At 44.7% G+C, this 22,383-nt stretch overlaps 1 protein-coding gene across 1 annotated transcript in view; it reads left to right on the top strand.

The window, feature by feature from the left end:
• Positions 1-727: 727 nt before the first annotated feature.
• PLB1 (phospholipase B1) overlaps positions 728-22,383 on the top strand; it is a gene marked incomplete at its 5' end in the record, with an annotated part of 112,904 nt that continues 91,248 nt past the window's right edge. The window contains 4 exons of the mRNA XM_081100655.1: positions 728-782; positions 18,162-18,223; positions 20,095-20,167; positions 21,017-21,075. Of these exons, the coding sequence (XP_080956781.1) occupies positions 728-782; positions 18,162-18,223; positions 20,095-20,167; positions 21,017-21,075 (249 nt within the window). The remainder of the gene's footprint in view (positions 783-18,161; positions 18,224-20,094; positions 20,168-21,016; positions 21,076-22,383) is intronic.

The following is a 22,383-nucleotide window of genomic DNA, read 5'->3' as shown; positions in this document are numbered from 1 at the left end:
GATAACCAAGCCATAGCTGTGATTTTAAGCATATGAGAAACATGTCGGCAGATCAAGATCTGAGGTGGGGTAATAGAAACCAGCTCCGGACTCCTAGCTAGATCTCAGGAGTCAGGCTCTGGGCCTGGCTGCCGTAAGGGTAGCCACGTGCATGGGTGATTTAAATATATTTGCTCAGATTAACCAAAGGCATTTGCTCCTTGATATCTCACCCTCAAGGGTATTTTGTCACCCAGGCTTTACATTTCAGCCCTGCCTGTCCAGTTGAGACCCAGGCCAGCATTCCCACTGAGTTTGCCCGCAGGAAACTGCTGATTCTGCCCGATGAGTTCCACAGCTCACCTCTGGCTTGTATCTCTCAATGGAACATGCAGGCAACAGATGTGTGGTGTGCACTTCAGGCCAACACTCCCGGCCACCCCATGCTTATGGGATGAGGGACAACAGAAACCAGCCTCTCTGCATGGTGGAGACCAATGCCAACAGTGGTAATTTCTGGGCACCCATCATCCTGGGAGCCCAGGCCCATCTTTGACCCATCCGCCCTGAGAAATCTTCTGCCTAAATGTTAATATTTATCATTTACAGCCGCCACTGCCCCCTTTCAAAGGTGAACACAGTAAAATTTATGACAGGCGCACTATCAGACAACAGGCGCATAAAAGGAGTGACAGCCCATCTGCGGAAACGATTCACCCCTGACCCGCGACACCTGGAGGATTCCGGTATGGGGCCGCGGCCACACGCTTTCCTGCTGGGGCTGCTCCTGCTCCTGGGGCCAGGTAAGTCTGCGATGGGTTGGCCCTGCTGGTGGCATGCATTGCTGAGACATGGAGCTTAGGAGAGGAATGTGTCCTTTTCATTAGCACAAAATGCAGTTTGGGCCCAAGCAGGCTGGAGTGCTGCGGTGAGGTGCCCAGGGCTGGGGCCAGAGGCAGGTGAGAAGGGACATGGTGTAGGGCAGTGGTCGGCAAACTGGCTCATGAGCCACGTGCGGCTCTTTGGCCCCTTGAGTGTGGCTCTTCCATAAAATACTGACTTCTGCGCATGGGCCACGAAGTTTCAATCGCACTGTACGTGCGCGCCCGCACATGGTATTTTGTGGAAGAGCCACACTCAAGGGGCCAAAGAGCCGCATGTGGCTCGCCAGCTGCCGTTTGCTGGCCACTGGTGTAGGGTCACAAAGACCTGGGTTCTCGTTCTCTGTGCTGCGTGGCCTAGGACAAGTGTTCCCTCTCTGAACCTTGATTTTTTTTCTTCTTCTCATCGGTAACATGGAAATGCTACTGCTAATGATAAGCACATTTTGATGGTCCTATTTATGGCTTTCGTTTTGGCTGCAAGGACAGAGGAAGGCAGATTTCAGGTTGATGAATTCTAAAGGACTGCCCACATTCTTGAGTGCTGTTGGCCCTGATGGGAAGAGTGGGCTACCAGGCAGGGCTTCTCCCGATGCCAAGGGTTAGGAGAAGGTTGTGCCTCTGCCACAGTCCCTCTGTGCCCTTTGTCACCCAACCCCTGGCTCTCCCCTCCTCCCTTTGGTTAGAAAGACAGAATCCTTTAAACTGAGGAGGGCTTTAAAGTGTCATGTCAGCCCTCCAGATGAGAGGCCTGGGCCTAGAGTGAAAGCGCTTCCTTGGAGGCCACAGGGGAAAGGAGGAAGCAATGGACAGCAGCCTGGCCTTGCTGGGTGCAAGTGCCGGTCCTGCTGCTCACCTTGGACTAGTCAGACACCCTTTGAGTCTGGGGCTGTGTGTGCAAGGCGGGGAGGATTGAGGTGGGGGGTGCAAGGTGGGGAGCATTGAAGTGGTGGTGCAAGGTGGGTGGGGTGTGAGGTAGGGGTGCAAGGTGGGTGGGGTGTGAGGTGGGAGTGCAATACCTGCCGTACTTATTGCACAGGTGATCGCATTCCCTAATTGCTAATGAGGCTGCAGTGCTTCTTCTTTTTTTTTTTTAAATATATTTTATTGATTTTTTACAGAGAGGAAAGGAGAGAGATATTTTTTACAGAGAGGAAAGGAGAGAGATAGAGAGTCAGAAACATCGATGGGAGAGAAACATCGATCAGCTGCCTCCTGCACATCTCCCACTGGGGATGTGCCCGCAACCCAGGTATATGCCCTTGACCGGAATCGAACCTGGGACCTTTCAGTCCGCAGGCCGACGCTCTATCCACTGAGCCAAACCGGCTTCGGCCTGCAGTGCTTCTTTAAAAAAATGTTTGTTGACCATTTGAATTCTTCTTTCATAAAGTACCTGTTCAAGCATGTCTCCCATTTTTGTAGGGGTTTGTCCTTTCTTCGTTTGGTTTTTAGGAGTTTTTGTACATGCTGTGCACTTGCTCTTTGTTGTTGTAAGTACGGCAGATATCGTATACTCTGAAGTTCATCTTTCCACCCTCTTTACAGAACTGTAGACGAGCAAATTCCTTAATTCGGGGCAGGGGGGTGGGGAGTGAAAACCACCCAAATGAGAACAAATGGAGGCTACTTATTCAGAGGTGGCTATAGCAAGGGGTCCGCCACTGTCACGTGTGATGGGCAGACTCCAAGGCAGGCAGGGGCGTGGGAAAGCTTGACAGTGAGAAGGGGGAGGTGCAGGGGTGCTCTGGTTGGAGGCTGGAGGCCTCTGAGGTGATCCCTTTGGGGAACATATCTGGCTTCCTCAGGTTGGTCCTGAGTAGGAAGCAGGGACAGAAGTAGGGAAACTGCAGTCATGGGCCAAGCCCTGACCGTCTGGCCAGTGATGGCGAACCTATGCCACGTGTGTCAGAGGTGACACACAAACTCATTTTTTTGGTTGATTTTTCTTTGTTAAATGGCATTTAAATATATAAAATAAATATCAAAAATATAAGTCTTTGTTTTACTATGGTTGCAAATATCAAAAAATTTCTATATGTGACACGGCACCAGAGTTACGTTAGGGTTTTTCAAAATGCTGACACGCCGAGCTCAAAAGGTTCGCCATCACTGGTCTAGACTGAGGGTGGTGATCGGGCTTCTGGGCTAGGCTGCTGCAGATGTGTGGGTGTTTGGAGTTCCATTGTCAGCTGTGGTCTGGTCTTTGTTTGTATATTCAGTCTATTTCCAAAGTATTTCATTTTTTCCTTTATGGTTTGTGCTCTCTGCTTCTTATTGGAGAATCCTCTTCTGCCTTGCAATCATGAGGACATCCTGTATTTCCTTCTGAAAACGTTAAGAATTGATTTTCTCTTTCGGGTCTTTAATGCATCCAAATTGACTTTTGTGACCCATGGAAGAGACAACCCCAATTATATATCATATTTTGCATGCAGAGGCCTACTTGTCTCAGCTCCATTTACTGAGCAGTTGTTTCTGCACAGCTCTAACTAGTCGCCTCTGCTCATATATAAAGGATTCCTATGTGCCTGCATCTGTTTCAAACTCTGTTTTGCTTTATTAGGTCATTTGCTTTATTGGTCTATCCCTGTGCCAACAGCATGTTGTCTTAATTCTATTGCTTTATAGAAGTTTTATTCGGAAAAACAAGTCTATTTTTCCTTCTTTATTTGTTTTGTTGTTGTTGTTGTTAATCCTCACTGGAGGATATTTTCCCATTGATTTTTGGAGAGAGTGGAAGGAAGAGGGAGAGACTGAGAGAGACACACACATTGATTGGTTGCCTCCTGAATGCACCCCTACCAGGGCCAGGGAACCTGCAACCAAGCTACATGCCCTTGACCAGAATCGAACCTCAGACCCTTCAGTTCGGGGTCTGACACTCTATCCACTGAGCAAAACTGGCTAGGGCTAATTTTCCTTCTTTTTAAGAAGTGACTTGGCCCTAAACTTTCAGACAAATTTTACTATCAATGTGTCAATTTCCACCAAACAAAGGAAAAACCTGTTTGGATTTTGATAGAAATTGCTTTGAAATCTATGAACCAAGTTGGGGGAAATAGAGATCTTCACAATATTGAGTTTTCCAAACCATGAGCATGTACTTATATCTTTAATGCCTCTCAAAGTTTTATCGTTTTCTCTGTTCAGGCCTCGCATATGTGTCTCAGGCATATGACTTTTGTTGTATGGTAAACAGATTTTTAAATTTTTAATTTGAAAATGTTTGCTATTGGTGACTAGAATTAAAATTGATTTTATATATTGATTTTGAACCCAATTAAACAAATTTTTAATGTTATCTGTATATTCTTTTAGATTTTCTATAGACACATCCTGCCAATAATGACAGGTTTTGTTGCTCTCTTTTTAATCTCTGTACCTTTTCTAGCTTTTGCCTTACTGTCCTGGCGGGTACCTCCATGACAATTTTTCACAAAAGTGGTGGTTGGAGGTATTCTTATCTTATTCCAAAGGTTTTTTGTTGTTGTTTTTTTTTTAAAAGTGTTTAATGTTTTGTCAGAAAGTACAGTGTTCACTTCTGACTGTTCTGTAGATAACTCTTTATGAAACCCAGACAAAAAAATAAAATAAAAATAAAATAAAAATAAAACCCTATTTTATTCCTAATTTTCTAATAGTTTTTAAAAAATCATAAGAGGATGTTGAATTTTATTGAATATTTTTCTGCACTTATTAAGATGATTGTATGATTTATTTCTTTAATCGGCTACTGTGGTGAAATAAATTAGTTGACTTATCAGTCACTGATTATTAGATTCACCAAAGATCACACATTGCATTTACTTGTCCTGCCTCTTTAATCTCTTTCAATCTAGAACATTTCGTTAGGCTTTTTGTTTGTTTTGTGTCATTGAAAATTTAGGCTGGCTTTTGTTGTGTGCACTTCAATTTGGATTTGCCAAATAATTTCTTTATTGATAGAATCAGATTAAACTCTAGGGCAGAAATGCAGTACAGATAATGTTGCCTCCTAGCTGTGTCACATTAGGGGATACACTTGATGTTGGTAAATACCCTAATTGGTGATGTTAAATTTCACCATTTGTTTAAGGTGGTGTCTGCCAGGTTTCTCCCTCGTATGGTGCCTTCCCCCGTGTGACTCATGTTATCTGCAGGGAGATGCTGTGATACCCTGTGACTGTTCTTATACCCAATGGTATTTAGCATCCACAGATGATTCTTGCCTGAATTGATTATTACCATGAGTGTAAATTGGTGACTTTAAAATGTCTATTACCTCTTCTAAAATTGTAAGTTGGAATTCCTCCATAAAAAAGAGATTCTCTTCTCCTCCCCACTCGTTGTATGTTTCATCATTTTAATATAAAATGGACATATAAATTCTTTTCTAAATCAGTGTGTTATAAGCCAGTCCTGTCATTATATATTTTGATGCTCAAGTTATTACAGATTTGGCTGATGAGAGCTCCTGTAAGTTGATTCCTGTGTCCCCAGAAGTTCTTTTTTTCTTTTGTTAAACCTCACCCGAGGATATTTTTTCCACTGATTTTTAGACAGAGTGGAAGGGAGGGAGAGAGACAGAGAGAGAAACATCGATGAAAGAGAGACATATTGATTGAGTTGGGGATGGAGCCTGCAACCTGCACTTGACTCAAAACAAATCCTAGACCCTTCAGTCCATGGGCCAGTGCTCCAACCACTGAGCCAAACCAGCTAGGGCCCCATCAATTTTTTAAGCACTTTTTTTTTTAACTTAATGGAACAAGCTATTTCAAGCTAATCTTGTATTTTTTCTATCTCAACCATGCAATTAGCCATTTCTTCAAGGTTCCAATTGGTAGGGGATTTTGTTTAGAAACCAAGATCTGGGTGCTAGGGGTGTTCGTTGCTGCTGGAATGTCATTATGTCTCAGCCCACTCAGTGGAGAGAGCTAAGAAAAAATAGTTCATACAGTCATTTCTAATTTTAGTTAGAACTAGTCTTTTGTCTCCTTCCCCCATTCCAGATTTGTTGGTGTAGCCAGTGTTATAAATATCAATAAATTTACTCACTTGCCAAATCCTAAGATACATACATCGTAATTTAGAATTATTACAGCAGTGACACCACCACCACCAAATGAAGTTCTTTGTCTTAGACTACATATATCCCACGCAGGGTGTCTAATCAAAACACTTGGTTCAAAATCACATGCATTAATTTTTTGTTTTCTTTGTGTGGTTATGTTCTCTGTTTGACGTGTAGTCAAGTTTGTCTCTGTTTCTATTCAATTATAAGGTTCCTCCTGCTCTTGTTGATTTTTACTTTATTTTTAAAAATATATAACATATTAACATGGTTCAAAAATCAAAACTATGTGAACAGATAACCTCAGAGAAGTCCCCTCCCCTTCCCTCACCTTTCCATTCTATTCCCACCCACCCCTGTAGGTTGCCAATTTCAATATTTTCTAATCAATGTTTCTTTTTACAAATATATTCTTTTTTTTCATTTTTGTAAAAAGATAACCTACTATATACATTTTCTGCATCTTGATTTTTTTTCACTTAGCAATGTATCCTGAAATGTTTGGTTGGTTTCCTAACTTTATATGCCATGTCTTCTAGCTTCTCTTCTAACTTTAGCACCTTTTTGCCTTTCTATGCTGCATTCTGAGTAATTTACTATTACATGTGTCCCTGTTTGTTTATTCGTTCAGTTGTGTCCAATTTGCTATTAAACCTGAAGCTCTCAAAACCATTGAAGATTTTGAAAATTGACTTTACTTTCCAAATTTAATTTACATTTAGTTACTAAGTTCACGATATTATTTTTTAAAATGATTCTGTGTTCCTACAAATACCCTCAAGTATATCTTTTTCTAAACATAGTTTTAGAATATGTGTCTAATAATTTCCATATCCAAAGTCTTTGATCTAATTCTGCTCTATTTTTCTTTTCTGCTAATTTTTGTTTTAGTCAGTGTTCCTGGATACCTTATTTCTTTCTGTGCTTGATTTTGTTTTGTTTTGTTGTGAGCTGTTCAAACTCCTTAAAAAATTATTTGTGAGATTCTTTGAGGCCTAGGATAAAAATTTCTGTGTTAGGGACTATATATGTGTCATTCTGTCAGGCACTGAGGACATTACCATTTGAGGATCACTTCAAACTAAGCTCATGGTGTGATCTTTTGAACAGCCAAGCTCCACATTAAGCACAGTGCATATATAACAGCTTCCCTTTACGGGGGGTGTACAATTAACCTGCCCAAGGTCATCCAGCTAATAAGTGCAGGAGTCAGAATTTAGTCCTGAGTCAGAGTCCAGAGCTGGGACCCTTGACCACCACCCTGCATTACAGTCCAGGCTCAGGGAAGAAAGAATCATACCTGGGCTTTATTGAAGCTTTAACATTGACAAGCAACACATAGGAAAAGCTCTGAAAGTTTGGGTTTATAAAACTGAAACATCATTATCTCAAAACTGCAATTGGCAAAAGCAAGTTAGCAAAAAATCACCATTTCTAAGAAAAGACAACTTGCACCTGAATTTCGTTTTCCTGGAAATGGTCAGAAGCTCCCAGGAGGTTGTCATGCCTTGGCAATGCCCCTTGCCAGGCACATCACCGCAAGGCCAGACGTGGGAGCAAAGAAGTGTCTCTTCTGTTATTAGAACAAGGAAGCTGGTCAATGTTCGTTTTACAAGGGCCCAGCGTCCTTCCTCCTTCCTGGAGGTTGCTAGCCCAGCCTTCTGGAAACGTGGTCGTGCCACATAAGAGTTGGAAACAATCTTGGAGAACTTCCGGCGGCCTAAGTCCTTCCAGTTTTTGATAAGAGACAGGTGGGGACTTGTTTGGGTCATATACCTAGTTGGTGGCATCCCCACCCAGGTATGGAATTTTCTCTGGAGGCTCAGGAGTCCTGCCTGCCTGGGATGTCATCTGTACCTTGTAAATTTTTAGGACTTTATTGTCAATCATTTTCATCCACCTGCATTTTTGCTACTGTCAGTCAACTGTCTGAGCACCCTTCTAAGAACAGGAGTTAGGCTGAGCCCGGCTGGTAGATCATAAACCAAATGTAAGGAACCCTCTGGGGAGAGAGAACTGATCTGCATAAAATCACTGGAGCAGAATTAAGTACCAAAATAGGTGCAAGTAGCTGTAATGAAAACACCAGGATTCAGAGAACCGAGAGATGAATGTGGGCTGGGGAAGTTTCATGTGGGAGGTGAAACTCGATTGAGCGCTGAAGGCTGAGTGGGATTAAATAAACACAGAGGAACAAGGAGGACATGCAAGTGTGGGGAGCAGCACCGCCAAAGGCAAAGTGGGGGCCCAACACATGGGTGTGAGGAGCAGGGAGCAGGCCTGGTCTGGAGTGCAGGGTTGGTCTGGGGAGGCAAAGAGTTACATAAAGGGGAATTTTGAAATCCCAGACAAGGAGAACAATAGAGATGATCATGTCTTCCGGTTTGAAGAGACTTCTGAAACGATTTAATCCAAATCTTTTCTTTTACATTGACAAAAACGGAACCCTAAAGAGGTAAAGTGACCAGCCCATGGTCACCCAGCACTCTAGAATTTGAATTTGCTACAGCGGAAGTCGGGGGCTATTACAGGTTCCTCAGCAGGAAGTAGCCTAATTAGCAAGTGGTGTTCAGGGCAAGATGTTTCTGTTAGCTTCAGACGTAAAAGGTCATGAGTCGGAAGACACAGCACACTGGTGAATTAGTGTGCCCAGCCCTGGACAGGCCCGGCAGCGAGTGTGGGGGGCTCTGGGAAGGCCCAAGTATGGCAGTGAGAGACTGCTCCTTTCTTCCCACCAGAGAGGAGAGCTTCCTGAGGGGGCACAGTTCCCTGAGAGTCCCTTCTGGTTGGAGCTCACCAATCATCATCCCTGCCCACTCCCCCCCCCCCAGCTTTGAGGGTCCCTGGTCCTTCCCCTTTAACGTTTGGCCCTTGGTGGCTGCCGCTGGGAGGGGTCAGAGAGGATGTTACTGTAGGAGGAGTTGGGGCTCCAGGTGCTGCCCAGGCACCACCTATTCACTCTCACCCAGGACCCTCTTCTTCAGGGTGTTCCTTCCTGGTTCTGGGTCTGCCTCAATTGTCCCCAGGAGGAAGTTGGGGGAAAATACAGTCTAAAAGCAAAGCATTCCTGTCTGAGATCATAAAGCCAGTCAACAGCAAAACTCATGTCAACTTGGGGTATGTTCTTTCCTGTTAGGGTGCTCCCTAGAGCCTCCTTGCCAGTCTAGGGGAACAGGGTGTGGTTGTGGGATCTTGGGTGACATCAGTGAATGAAGACATGAGGGTGCACTGATCTCTGGTTGGAATGGGATCTGTAATGGGTGGTGGTGTCTCCCTGTGGTCACAAGACGTGGAGTATTTAGAGAATGGTGGCTTGGCACTGTCCACATCATCTCTAATGCTTCTTGTAATCTCATCAGACTAGAGCAGTGGTTGTCAAACTGCGGCTCACGAGCCACATGCGGCTCTTTGGCCGCTTGAGTGTGGCCACGAAGTTTCCATAGCACTGTACGCGCGTGCCCGCACGTGGTATTTTGTGGAAGAGTCACACTCAAGGGGCCACAGTTTGCCGACCACTGGACTAGAGGTTGTGTCTACCCAGGGGCTGTGACAGTGTAAGTCCTATTGGCCACAGAAGAAATTCCCATATGCTGGGAACTGGGGTTATAGAACAACATCCATACTAGTAAGCCTTTTTATAACCTTGTAAAAAGGCCCTGGTGTCGGGGAAAGCATACCAGAGTCGGTTAAGGAGACTCGAGCTCCACACATGACCCTTTTATTAACTTGCTGAATGGTCTCTGGCAAGTTTACGAACCTTTCTGGGTTTTAGTGTCTAGAGCAGGGGTGGGCAAACTTTTTGACTCGAGGGCCACAATGGGTTCTTAAACTGGACCGGAGGGCCGGAACAAAAGCATGGATGGAGTGTTTGTGTGAACTAATATAAATTCAAAGTAAACATCATTACATAAAAGGGTACGATCTTTTTTTTTTTAGTTTTATTCATTTCAAACGGGCCTGCGGGCCGTAGTTTGCCCACGGCTTGTCTAGAGGTATTAAATGAGATGACCTCGAAGATCCGCCCACCTCAGCCATTCCAGAATTCTCAGACAAACATGCAGAGGTCAGACTAGCTGGCCCTCTGTGTCACCTTCCACTGACTATGGCATGTGACTCCCCAAGCTAACATCCCGTGTTCCTCGGAGACTGGGAATTCTCATGTTGGAGCAGCAGCCAGGCGTGACTCATGGCTTCTGACTCGGCACTCACAGACAGTCATGTGCCTGCTCACAGGTGGCCAGCAGCAGCTTAAAGGCCCTGAGTGCGAGTGGGAATGACAGTGAAAGCCCAGCAGCACAGTCCAAAGGAGTACAGGGGACAAACACTGGCTGACTTGGACCCTCCCCTTCCCAGCTCACCAGGACAGCTCGCTGCTTAGTGGGTGCAGTGTGGGGTGCAAGGCCGGTCCTGCCTTCAGTCTGTGTGAGCTGGTGAAAGTCACCTTGCCTCTTTGAGCTTGTAAAACATGCCCACAGGATCCTATCTACCTACTCTTTGGGGCTGCTGTGAGGACATTATACACTTTCAAAGAGCCCAAGAATATAATGTACACTGAAGAGTGGACTGAAGGCCACGTGTGTTGGCCTTGACTGTCCTCCCCACTGCCTGGGGCAAGCAGCTTCCTTTCGTCCAGAGAGACCATTCACCCCTCCCATGTGTACGGCCCTCTCGTTCACAGCACTTTCTTCTTCGATCTTCATGACAACCCCATGAGGAAGGAAGGGAAGCCAATCTCACCGCCACTTTATAGATGAGGAAGTCCAAGTTCAGTGAGAGGAACCCTTGATCAAGGTCACAAAGTGGCAGGGCCAGTCCAATCTGCTTCTCTGTGTTGTGGGGCTATGCAGCGGGCGATGTGTTGAGAATCACAGCTCCAGAAGGTACTTCCCTGAGGGAGAACGGAGTGTGACTTCTGGGAGCCAGGGACTGAACCTCTAAGTGCCCTTGGTCAGTTCCAGGCCCTCCGTGGTGGCTGTATCCACTGAGGGTGATTGATCTTCCATGGTGGCTGTATCCACTGAGGGTGATTGATCTTCCGTGGTGGCTCTATCCACTGAGGGTGATTGATCTTAGCCAAGCCCGTCCCTTAGAGTGTGCGCAGATGTCTTTCTCTCTCATGCCCATCAGGGTGGAAAAGTACATGTTTTTTCCCTTACTGACCTTATGGAGGTGGGATTTTTTTTGGAGAACTCTAAGGTTTTCATAGATCCACAAGCTTGGGCTAAAACAGCCTTCCAAAAGGGAAAAATTCCCTTGGGATTCCTGGATTGGGTTCAGTCAGGTCACAGGTGCTTTGACAATTTTTCCCACAGTGCCTGAGGGTGCTGCAGGAATAGGCAAGAAACTTTCTTCCCATTTACCTGGTGGAAAGCAGAGAACTGGAGAGAGGGCCCATGCCATTCCAGGATTCAGTGGGGACAGGACCAAGGGGTCTGAAGTTTCCATGTGGGTCTTCAGGTCTGGACATTAACATTGATTCCAGGGGGAGCCTCTTTGTGACACCCCAGGGCAGTCAGTTAATCATGGATGATCAAGATCTTCAAGCTGAAAACGTGAACTATATAGTTCTATGAGGAAAACCCAGAATATCAGCTGGGAAGGGTCTGAAAAATGGTCTATGCCAGTGATGGTGAACCTATGACACGCGTGTCAGAGGTGACACGCGAACTCATTTTTTTGGTTGATTTTTCTTTGTTAAATGGCATTTAAATATATAAAATAAATATCAAAAATATAAGTCTTTGTTTACTACGGGTGCAAATATCAAAAAATTTCTATATGTGACACGGCACCAGCATTAAGTTAGTGTTTTTCAAAATGCTGACACGCCGAGCTCAAAAGGTTCGCCACCACTGGTCTATGCTAACCATCTCTCTGACACTGAATTATAAAAATCATAACTAGCAATTACTGCATCTTTACCATGTGTCAGACACCTCCCCTTAGCATCTCTTTTCTGATTTTCCCAAGTGATCTGACTAACACTTTCAGTGTATCCTACCTGTTCTATGATCTTTTCTCCTTTATTCTTTTTTTTTTGCTTCAATTCCACTACCCTACTCAACAATATTAGGTCACCGATTATAGATTTTTTTTGTTATTTTGGCATTTAAGATTACAACATACATCCTTGAGTTATTAAAGTCTAATATCAGTGTAACTCCATTTACTCCAGCCAAATCTGCTCACACAGCAATGTTTCATATATTTTAAACTCCACACTATATTATTTTTATTATTTATATTGGTGTTGGCAAGCTTTTTCTGTAAAGGGCCAAATGGTAAATATTTTAGGTTTTGTGGATCATATATGGTCTCTATCACATATTCTTCTTCTTTCCATTTTCTCCTCTCCTCCCCCCAAACCTTTTAAATATGTAAATCAACTTTTATCTAGAGAACCATACAAGAATAGGCTGTGGACAGAATTGACCCTATGGGCCATAGTTTTCTGGCTTCTGTGGGGTTTTTTTACAGTCAATATTATTTTGGATTTCTCTTTACATTTATTCTCTCTGTACTTTATTCCATGCTTCCCTCTAGAACCATTTTCCTCTTAGTGTTTTGAATGTGTCATTCCACTGTCATCTGGCTTCCATTGTTTCTGATGATGAGTCAGCCATTAATCATCATGTTGGTCTCATATATTCAAAAAGTTGCTTTTCTTCTGCTATTTTCAAGATTTTTTTTCCCCTTGGCTTTAGAACTATGCCTAGACATAACATTTATTATAGTTGATGTGTCTTGGTAAAATTCTCTTTGTGATTTTCCTACCTACGGTTTTGTTTTTATACAGCTTCTTCTATGTATGGCTCAATATTTTTCATCAAATGTGAGAAGTTTTCAAGTCATTATCTCTTCAAATCTTTTTCTGCCTCTTTCTCTCTCTGATTCTTCTAGGAATCATTACCTGTATGTTTGTATGCTTGACAGTATGCACAGATCTCTGTTTATTTTCCCCTCTATCTTTTTCAGAAATGTGCTTTCTATTGGTCTCTCTTTACATTTACAGATTCTTCTGCCATCTTAAGTCTGTTGCTGAGCCCATCTAGTAAATCCTTCAGTTATTGCACTTCTCAGCTCTGGAATTGATTATAAGTATATATTATAACTATGTAAATATATGTAAAAGAAGATATATATCTCTTCTATTTATTGAGTCTTTAGTCTACATGTTTTTCTGTAGTTCTTTGAACATAATTTTTAAAATTCTTTTCAACCCATAGCTGCCTTGAAGACTTGGCTTGCAAAATCTAACTGTGAGCCCACTCAGAGCCAGTTTCCATTCATTGCTCTTTTTCCTGAGCACAAGCCCAACTTTTCAGGTTTGAGGCATTTCTAGAAACTTTCAGTTTACAACTAGACATATCCAATAAAATCTAGCAAGTCTGGATTCAGCTTTATTTTTCTGGGAGTCGTTGGAACTTGCCTGGACTTAAATTGTGGAATCAGTCTCCCTCACCTATCCTGCCACTGATGCCCAGTTTATTATTTCTCGTATTTATTTTTTTAACCTGGAATCCTAGGGGCTCATGCCTGGGTCTGCCTGGCTTCGTGATCAGCCAATGGTTGGATAGAGGTCATGCCCAGACGCCTAGCATTTGTAAGGTTCTGTTTATTGGTCTGTGAGTAGATTGGAAAATAAACACAAAGTTGCAGCCAATTCTCATTTCTCATTCCTTTACTTGTACGTGGGGCTCTTGCAGGTTTCTCCACCACATACATAGATTTCCAGTCAGGCTGGAATATGTGAGAGCATATTTCAGTTCTCGTTGCCGGGGTTTCCCTGCTAAATATCCGATCCGTTCACCTCTATCCCAAACAGGGAGCAAAACATCAGGCTCCCAAGCTGCAGACATTACCCATTATTCCCACATTAGCCCGCCACTTCTCACTTTCTGTTGTTTGTTTTGTTTTTCTCTCTTGGTTTCTGTTGATTGTGTGTTGTCTCCTGGGAATTGTTTTTATTATTAAACGACAGGCATTGTATATGAAAAAGCAGAAAGATAATTTCATGTTCTGGGTGTTGCTATCTTTTTCCATCAAGGCTTTAGTTTGCTTTTGGCAGGTGTTTAGATAGAGACAGATCACCTTAATCTAATCTGGAACCAGACGGTGACAAATATACGCAATGGAATCTTACCTGTTGCGAAAGCATGAATGGACCCAGAGGGTGTTATGCTAACGAAATAAGTCAGGTAAAGGAAAATACCATATCATTTCACTTATATGTGGAATCTAAAGAACAAAACAAACAAACAAACAAACAAACAAAATAGAAACAGAGTCAGAGATACAGAGAACAAACAGACCGATGGTTGCCAGAGGGGTGGACGTTTGGGGGCTGAGTAAAAAGGTGAAGGGATTAAGAAGTACAAATTGGTAGTCACAGAATTGTCACATTGAGCTGTAAATGACAGCATAGGAAATATAGTCAATAATGTCATAGTAACTATGTTTGGGGCCAGGTGGGTACTTGAAATATTGGGGGGACCACTCCGTAAAGTACATCATTTTCTAACCACTATGCTGTACACCTGCGACTAATACAGAATAATATTGAATGTAAACTGTAATTGAAAACTAAAACAACAACAACTGAAGCAAACAAGAAAGCCCGGCTTTAGTGTTTTTGGAGGCTGGTCTGTTTCAAGTGCATCCCTACTCCCAGGGTCTCTAGCTCTTTGAGTCCCAGCTGAAAGAAAGCCCAGGACATTTCCCGCAGCCCCTCCTCCTGATGGGCATGGAACTCCAGTATTTCCCCACCTCCGTGGAACTGCCTGAAGCTTCACAGCTCATCAGCCTCCTACCTGCTGATATCTGTGGCCTGTGATTTGGCAAATGCTTCAAGGGTAAAAACAGCATCAACTGTTGGGATTACTCTCTTTACTTCTCTTTGGCTCTGGACCCCTCAAATTCTTGCTGCATTTATGACTCTCAACAGCTTCTCTCTATCTCTCCCTCTATCTCTCTCTACCCCCTCCCCTCCTTCCCTCCCTCACTCCCTCCCTGCTCCTCAGTGTGGAAATGCAAAATAGACTGTCTGCAGAGGAAAGAAATAAGGCCCAGCATAGTTCAGAATAGTTGCAGCAAAAAATGTAAGGATCCATCAACTGTCTTCAAAAATAGCCTCTTTGAGCCCCTTTAAAACCTTTCAGAACTGGAGTCAGCAGGTAGGCTCTCTCAACCCAGCCCCGACTCTCTAAAATAATTTTTCCCTTTTGCTGTTATAAAAGTATACTAATAATCACAGCTGCCTCCCTGGATTGTTTTGATGGTGAAGCAATAGCACCGTTTACCAAAATTAACCTGTTTCAATATATACTTTGCGTAGGCAGTGGGCTAGATCTTCTGCTTGTATTATTTCTTTTTTTTTCTGCTTGTATTATTTCATTTAAAATTTGTAAATTTTGAGTAAGCTCGCTATCATAAAAACCTTTTTTCTAAGAAAATTACATACCTCAGGGGACCAATGGCTTTCTTTGAGGGGCAGTCTTTTATCGCTCAGACCTGGAGCCTGGAGGATGAGAGGTGCTGAGTGGGACGTGTCTCAGACCAGGGGACAGTTGGCTGCTGGCATCTGTGTTCCTCTGTCTGTGAAGGTCCTGGCAAAGCCCAGGGAAGAAGTGTGGTGGCGGCAGCAGCTTGGTAATCTAGAGGCCCATCCCAGGGTTCCCTGCGGCCCCCGGGGCTAAAGGCTACGGCCAATGAGATGCCACCCTCCCGTTCACCTTGATGACCGCTTTCTGTCGCAGTCTAGACCAGGCAGTGGTTGGCAAACAAGGACCCGTGCACCCGAGTCAGCCTCCCGCCTGTTTTTGTAGGACCTGTGAGCCGAGAATGGTTTTGACATTTTTAGATTCATTTCTTTTTCCACGAGGATGTCTAGTTGTTCCAGCACCATTTGCTGAACAGACATCTTTTGTCCATTGCATTGATCTTGTTCTTTGTCAAGGCTCAGTTCACGCTATTCCTGTGGGTCTTCAGGGCTCTCCAGTCTGTTCCATGGGCCCAGCTGTCTACTCCTTTGCCGATATCACACTCTCTCGACTCCTGCGGCCGGAGACTACGCCTTGCAGTTTCGTAGTGCCGGTCCTCCGACTGTTCTCCTCCTTCCACTCTCTGTTGGCTATTAAACTTCAAAACCAGCTTGGTGACATTCACAAAGGCTTTCACATTTCTGTAGCGGGGGACAATTTTAAAAAGAATATTTCGTGACACATGAAAATTTTATGAAATTCAAATTTTACTCTTCATAAATGAAGTTAACGTGTTTACATATTGCCTGTGGCTGCTTTTACACGGCAGCAGCAGAGCTGAGTGAGTGTGAAAGAGTCCGTATGATCTGCAAAACCTAAAATACTGACTATCTGGCTTTTTACGGGGAACGTTTGCTGGGCCCTGGTCTAGAGTTGGGCTGAGACTTGGCTCATTGGTTATGAGCATGGCCCATGAACCAGACTGCCCATTTCCAATCTTGCCATCATCATTTGCTAACTGTGTCACCTTTAAAATGCTGCTTAAGCTTGTTGGGCCCTTATCACTAAAGTGGGATTATTGGTATTTAGCTCATAGGGTCGTTAGGTTCCATGAATTATTTCATGTAAGTGTTGGCTACCATACAGATTATTATCCTGGCTTAAAAAGAATGTTACCAAAATAGTCTCCAATCTCTGCCCAGCTAATTCATCTGCCTCACTACACCAAGTGGTGATCATGAAATACGCCTTAGCACTCATCTCTTCAAAGACCGCTCCTGGCTTGCTGTTGCATGGAGTGGCCTGGCATTTGCAGATCCACAGCCCCTCTGCTGTCTGTCTGGGAAGCCTCATCCACCCGCCTCTCCTCCCCCTCCCCTCCAGTTACAAGCCCTGTGCTCAGCCTTTCCCAGGGCTCTGTGCTTGTCCACACCTCGGCACCTTCCCATCATGTGGCTCTTTCTGCCCAGAAGCCTTCTTCTGGGAATTTCAAAAGGGCCACTGAAATCTGCGGGCAGGCCACAGCCACCACTCCTGTTATGAGCTTCGGCATAGAAATCAGTGCCCGACCTCCCAGTGGACACTCTTGCTCCTCATCAAACTCCAGATCACTTCTTTTCAGGGTCAACAAGTAAAGCTGCAGAAGAAGGCCGGGGTGGAAAGAAACTCAGCCCTGTTCCCCAAGTCAGACCACCCTCTGGCATTGCCCAATGCCCTTTGGGGTCTCACATGGTAGGGCCTTACATGGTAGGACCTTACACGGTAGGACCTTACATGGTGTCCAGAGCGGGGAACTGGGTGGGAGAAGTCAGAGGAACCAAGGGACCAGATCTCTGATTCACATCAGTATCATAAATGCATCATGATTATGTAACAACATGAAAAATGCTTATTAAAGGGAGTTTGCAGGAACAAAATTACATCCACATTAACTACAACTGAATGAAAAGTGTGCCGGATCAGAGCCCGATGGTGAACTTGAGAGTGTCAGCACAGGACATCACTTTTGGTTGTAGGAGTAGTGGCACTGTGGGTGATTATTTTGTTCCTATATTTAGAGTGCTGTACTATACTATTATTTGTATATTTAAAAGGTCAATGCTTTATGAGAAAACACATTAATTTGTACACTTAGAATAAGTCTATTCTTTAAAACTAAAAAAAAAAAAATGTTTTAAAAGACTGCCCCACAGTAAGCTGGGATGGATAGTATCTTTGCCATCTCCCTACCTGACTTTTCTGCCCCTTCACCTGCATTCAGCAAGACCCTTCAAGACAGCACCTGCCCAGCCATTATGCATAGTCGTGGCTGCTGGGAATCCCTCGAGGAGCTCTTCTCCTAAGCTCACTTTACTGGTGGCACTGTTCCAGAATGGCCTTCACCTCCCTGCTTTGTCCTGGCTCCCCAAACAACACAGCTATTTGTCCAACATGACCTTCCTCGAGAGTTCTGCCTTTTGCTAAGGAGCCAAAAAGGAATCTGCCGTGATGTGCCTGTGCACGATATAGGGTCATTGCTGACCCCTCTCAGATAACACTTTTGCGGTTCAACCTGGGGATTCTGCTCTAATCGGCTGCCTTAACGGAAGTAGGGTGTTCCAAACAATGGAGGTGATAGTTGGAGGAATGGAATCTAGACTTTCCTGACACAGGGATGTTACTAAGCTGGGCACACAGCTAGGGCTGGGAGGAAAAGCAGGCAATGTACAAATCTGGGTGGGAGTTAATTCCAGATAAATGACCTGAACTATTTTTGCTTTATTTTAGGGACCACCCAGGCCCATTCCTTCTCTGGAGAGAATACATTGGAAGAGCAGCTATGGCCAGAGGTAAGGGCTCTGTCCTCTTTGAGGGATGAAGGGGTCTCTTCCAGTGGGTAAATCCAAGTCTTTTTTAAAGAAATATTTTTATTGATTTCAGAGATGAAGGGAGAGGGAGAGAGATAAAGAAACATCAAAGATGAGAGAGAATCACTGATTGGCTGCCTCCTGCATGCCTGCTTCTGGGGATCGAGCCTGCAACCCCGGCATGTGCCCTGATGGGAGTAGAGCCATGACCTCCTGGTTCACAGGTCGATGCTCAACCACTGAGCCACACTGACCGGTCATAAATCCAAGTCTTGATGCAAGTTGGCAGGTCCCTGCCTTGAGGGAATGAGCTGCGTCAGCTGCTGCCCCCAGGGATAGCCTGGCTGCCAGGCAGGCCAAGGGCAGCATGACTGTATCTTCTGGAATTTGGGGCTCATCAGTCCTGCAGACCGAGTGGGTGGTTCCCAGAAGTGTCCAGAATGCGTTATAAATGGGCTGTTATCTCCATGAACCTTGAAGCAGATGCTGTGAGTTATCTGAAGGCATCTGGGTTAGGTCTTCCCAGAACATCCACAAGATAAGAGTTGAGAGTAAATGCTTTATCTCTTACTGCAATCAGTAATTCAAGAGGAATTAACTTGTGTCTTGTGATAGTGAGAGATGTGGCCAAGGAACTCATTTACTGCACGTTTTCCCCCTGTTGGAGTATAGTGAGTCCTCACTTAACATCGTTGATAGGTTCTGCAGTGAAACGACCTGTAATGAAACCGGTCTTACCAGAGACTAATTGCTATAGACAAGAGTTAAGTTTCTATGGCATCTCATCCATGTTAGAAGTTGAGTGAAATGACTTTATTGAAGGACCTGCCGTATTTCCTCTGCCACTTTCAGTTCTGGGGAGAAAACATGTGATCTCCCTTCCCAAAGCCATTCATGTGATTCACAGAAGCAGATGCTCTGGACTCCTGGGAGCATCTGAGGAGGCCTGAGTGCCTTGAGGACCCGAGCACTGGCCACCCAGCCCCTCCTCTGCTCTCAGGAGCCCTCTGGGCTCAGGACACGCCAATCTGGAGATTCGAGTCTCCAGTTTCAAGTTTACCCAGTTTCCAGCAGCATATAAACATAGTGCTCCAACTACCTGCTTTTGTGTAAATCATCAAATTAAATGAGAGAAAGTAGGTAATACAAATAAATATATCGTTAATGGATTTTCAAGTCTTTTAGTCTAGGCACAGTGGGTCTCTTCTTAATTCATTTTATTTTATTTCTTTTTTTATTGTGGTAAAAGGTACATAACATAAAATTTACCATTTTAATCATATTGAATGTATCATTCAGTGGCATTAGGTACATTCACATTGTTGCGCAACCATCATTACTGTCCACCTCCAGAACTTTGTCATCATCTCAAGAATTGATTTTTATGCTCCCTTTTTCTCCATCCCACTTTTTGGAGGCACCCTTACCTACCACCTGCTAAAATCATCGAAAAACACATGTCCCCTTGTACTAGGTCAGTGGTCGGCAAACTCATTAGTCAACAGAGCCAAATATCAACAGTACAACAATCGAAATTTCTTTTGAGAGCCAAATTTTTTAAACTTAAACTATATAGGTAGGTACATTGTTATTAATTTAATTAGGGTACTCCTAAGGCTTAGGAAGAGCCACACGCAAGGGGCCAAAGAGCCGCATGTGGCTCGCAAGCTGCAGTTTGCCGACCACTGTACTAGGTGAACGGTATGGGATTAGTAAGACCATGACTGTAGATAGTTGTTGCTTCTGGACTTTGACTCTAGATAGAACAAGTACATGCTTGTTTCTACACCAGGCTTTCAGGACCTGCAGTGTTTCCATTCAAGGCAGTTGATGTTTCTGATGTTTGATTTCAGTTGCAAAACCTGAAGAGTGTTCCATTTGTATGCAACCCAAAGAAGTCAGGACCCAACGTGCCTTCTGAGTCAGGTATGTGACCCCTGAGCCATGACTCTGGTGTGGCCAACAGAGGCTCCAGCCCTACTTCTCTTGTACCTTGGTGATTCAAGTCTTTCCTCTTTCCCATCCCTAGTCCCTCAAACCTTCTCCTTTCCCCCTCATCTATTTCTACTGTGGGACACAGTCTGACACACCAGTCAGAGATAAAACCAACAGGACCCCACAGTGGCTTGGCTGATGAGGGCAGCCTCCAGGAGCGCCCACCAGACAGTGTTACGGGAACTGTTATACAAGGAGTGTAGGCAGAAAAGAAATCAATGCATTTCTTAGGAAATGGCTTCTTTGGGAGCCCATTATATGAAAGGGGTTTCTAGGGAGACTGAATTCTAGAAATGCTGGTAGACCAGATGGTCAAGGAGGCTTCCTGGTATACCATTTACATACAGCCCGCATCCAATGTTTATGTCTGTTCATAGGCTTTGAGTGCCGTTCTCTGGCAGTCTTCAAGCCAGTATGATCCTTTGTGTACCCAAATGGTTTTCATTTTAATGTTTTGCCCTCTTATTAATGGTGGTTCAGAAGTAGATCCGTGGGATAGGTGAGAGGGAAAATGCGGCGCATAGTGACCTTCCATGGGACACCTTTTGGAGATCCTGAGTTCAGTTAACAGTGTGGCCTCCAGAGAGGAGTGAGCCTCTTTTGAGCAGGTTCCTAGGGCTCCCAGCTGCCGCCTCTCTTCAGCTCTCCACTCTCGTGGCTCAGCTTTAACAGCTGTCCTCACACTGAAGGACAGGGGTCTGCCCCTTCCATTTAGCATCCTTGGCCCACCTTTTGGGGAATGTAGACCTGACCCTCTTCCCTGGGTTCTTGTCGTTGCAGTCCACTCTCTGAGACCTTCTGATATTAAATTCGTGGCAGCCATTGGCAATGTGGAAACTGTGAGTATTTTGAGGGGATGGAGGTGGGAGACAGGGATTGGGATTGTTATATAAGGAGTGTAGGTAGAAAAGAAATAAATGCATGATTTCAATGAACCCTCAGAATGAGTTCATGGTAACCAGGTAGAGAGATTATTCTCTAAAACAGGGAAATCCTAAAACCTAGGAGGCTCTGAGGTTTTTTTTCTTTAATTAAATGAGTGCCTCCCTTTATGTTCGGGTGAGGGAACTTTTGGAGTTTCTCATTGGTAAATGAAACCCATTGATAAATTAAGTTGAAGATTACTTAATTAAGTGACCGGGCCCTGCTATACTTCCCGCACCTGAACCAGGACATTCCTGTCCCTCCAGTGTCTTCTTCCCACCTCTGCCCACCATCTCTCTTCCAGCGTCCCTCCCTTGTCCCTGCTGCAGGCTGTGTTCCCTGCAGCCTCAGCCTCTCCCCCTCGCTGCAGGCCCCAGCCCACTACTCCATGCACAGTGGCAGCTGTGTGCAAAGCGTGAGACTTCACTTAGAAACTGACCACAGACCCAGTGAAATCGGCAAACGAGGCCCTGTCCTCATTTTCCTCTAGCTGTGCCGGTGGTGGCAAAGCTGCACATGTGACGTGTGTGTGTGTGTGTGTGTGTGTGTGTGTGTGTGTGGACTGGGGTGAAGGTGAAGGTTTACTGCTGGGAGAGCTGGGAGAGGGAAGATGGTGAGAAAAGAGGTTTCGTGTCACGGGTAGTGCACTGACTTTGCTGAGCCGTGTGCCCTGCATGCTGATGCTTGCATTCCAGAGCCCGAATGTGTGACACTCGCTGGAGGACTCATAGGCTTCCACTTTGGGCAGGAAATTCACTGCAGGAAAATCACTCCGAGTCAGGCTTCCGCAGTCAAGCCGATCAGCGACTTCAGTCTTTGGTCCCAGCTCTGAAAGGCTCCGTATTCATGAATTATTCAGACCCCCAGCTCCTGCCTGTCACTCAGCGCATCCTTTCTCCTTCTGTGAGCCCGAGGCCCAGATACAGCTTCAGTCCAGGAGGGTGTCCCAGCCCCAGAATCATTATCATCACACTGATGGGCACCTCCACCTGCAGAATAAAACCTGTCTGCCGGAGAGCTGGCTGTTGTGAGCTGAGCCTGGTGTATAAAAAGTCAGGCCTGGGAAAATAAGGCAGGGAATTTAACGGGAAAAGTCCATCATGTGGACACTTTTGCTTTGAGCTCCCAGAGCTTTCTGTAACCAAGGCACAAACACTCACCTGTGACAGGAACCAGCGCTTGTTTGTTTAATTGCTCTGGACTCCCTTTTCCTCATAGAACTT

Source organism: Myotis nattereri, assembly GCF_964212035.1.
Source record: "Myotis nattereri genome assembly, chromosome: 10".
Taxonomy (NCBI): Eukaryota; Metazoa; Chordata; class Mammalia; order Chiroptera; family Vespertilionidae; genus Myotis; species Myotis nattereri.
Note: the sequence above shows the minus strand (reverse complement) of the source record. Positions and strands in the feature narration are given on the sequence as shown.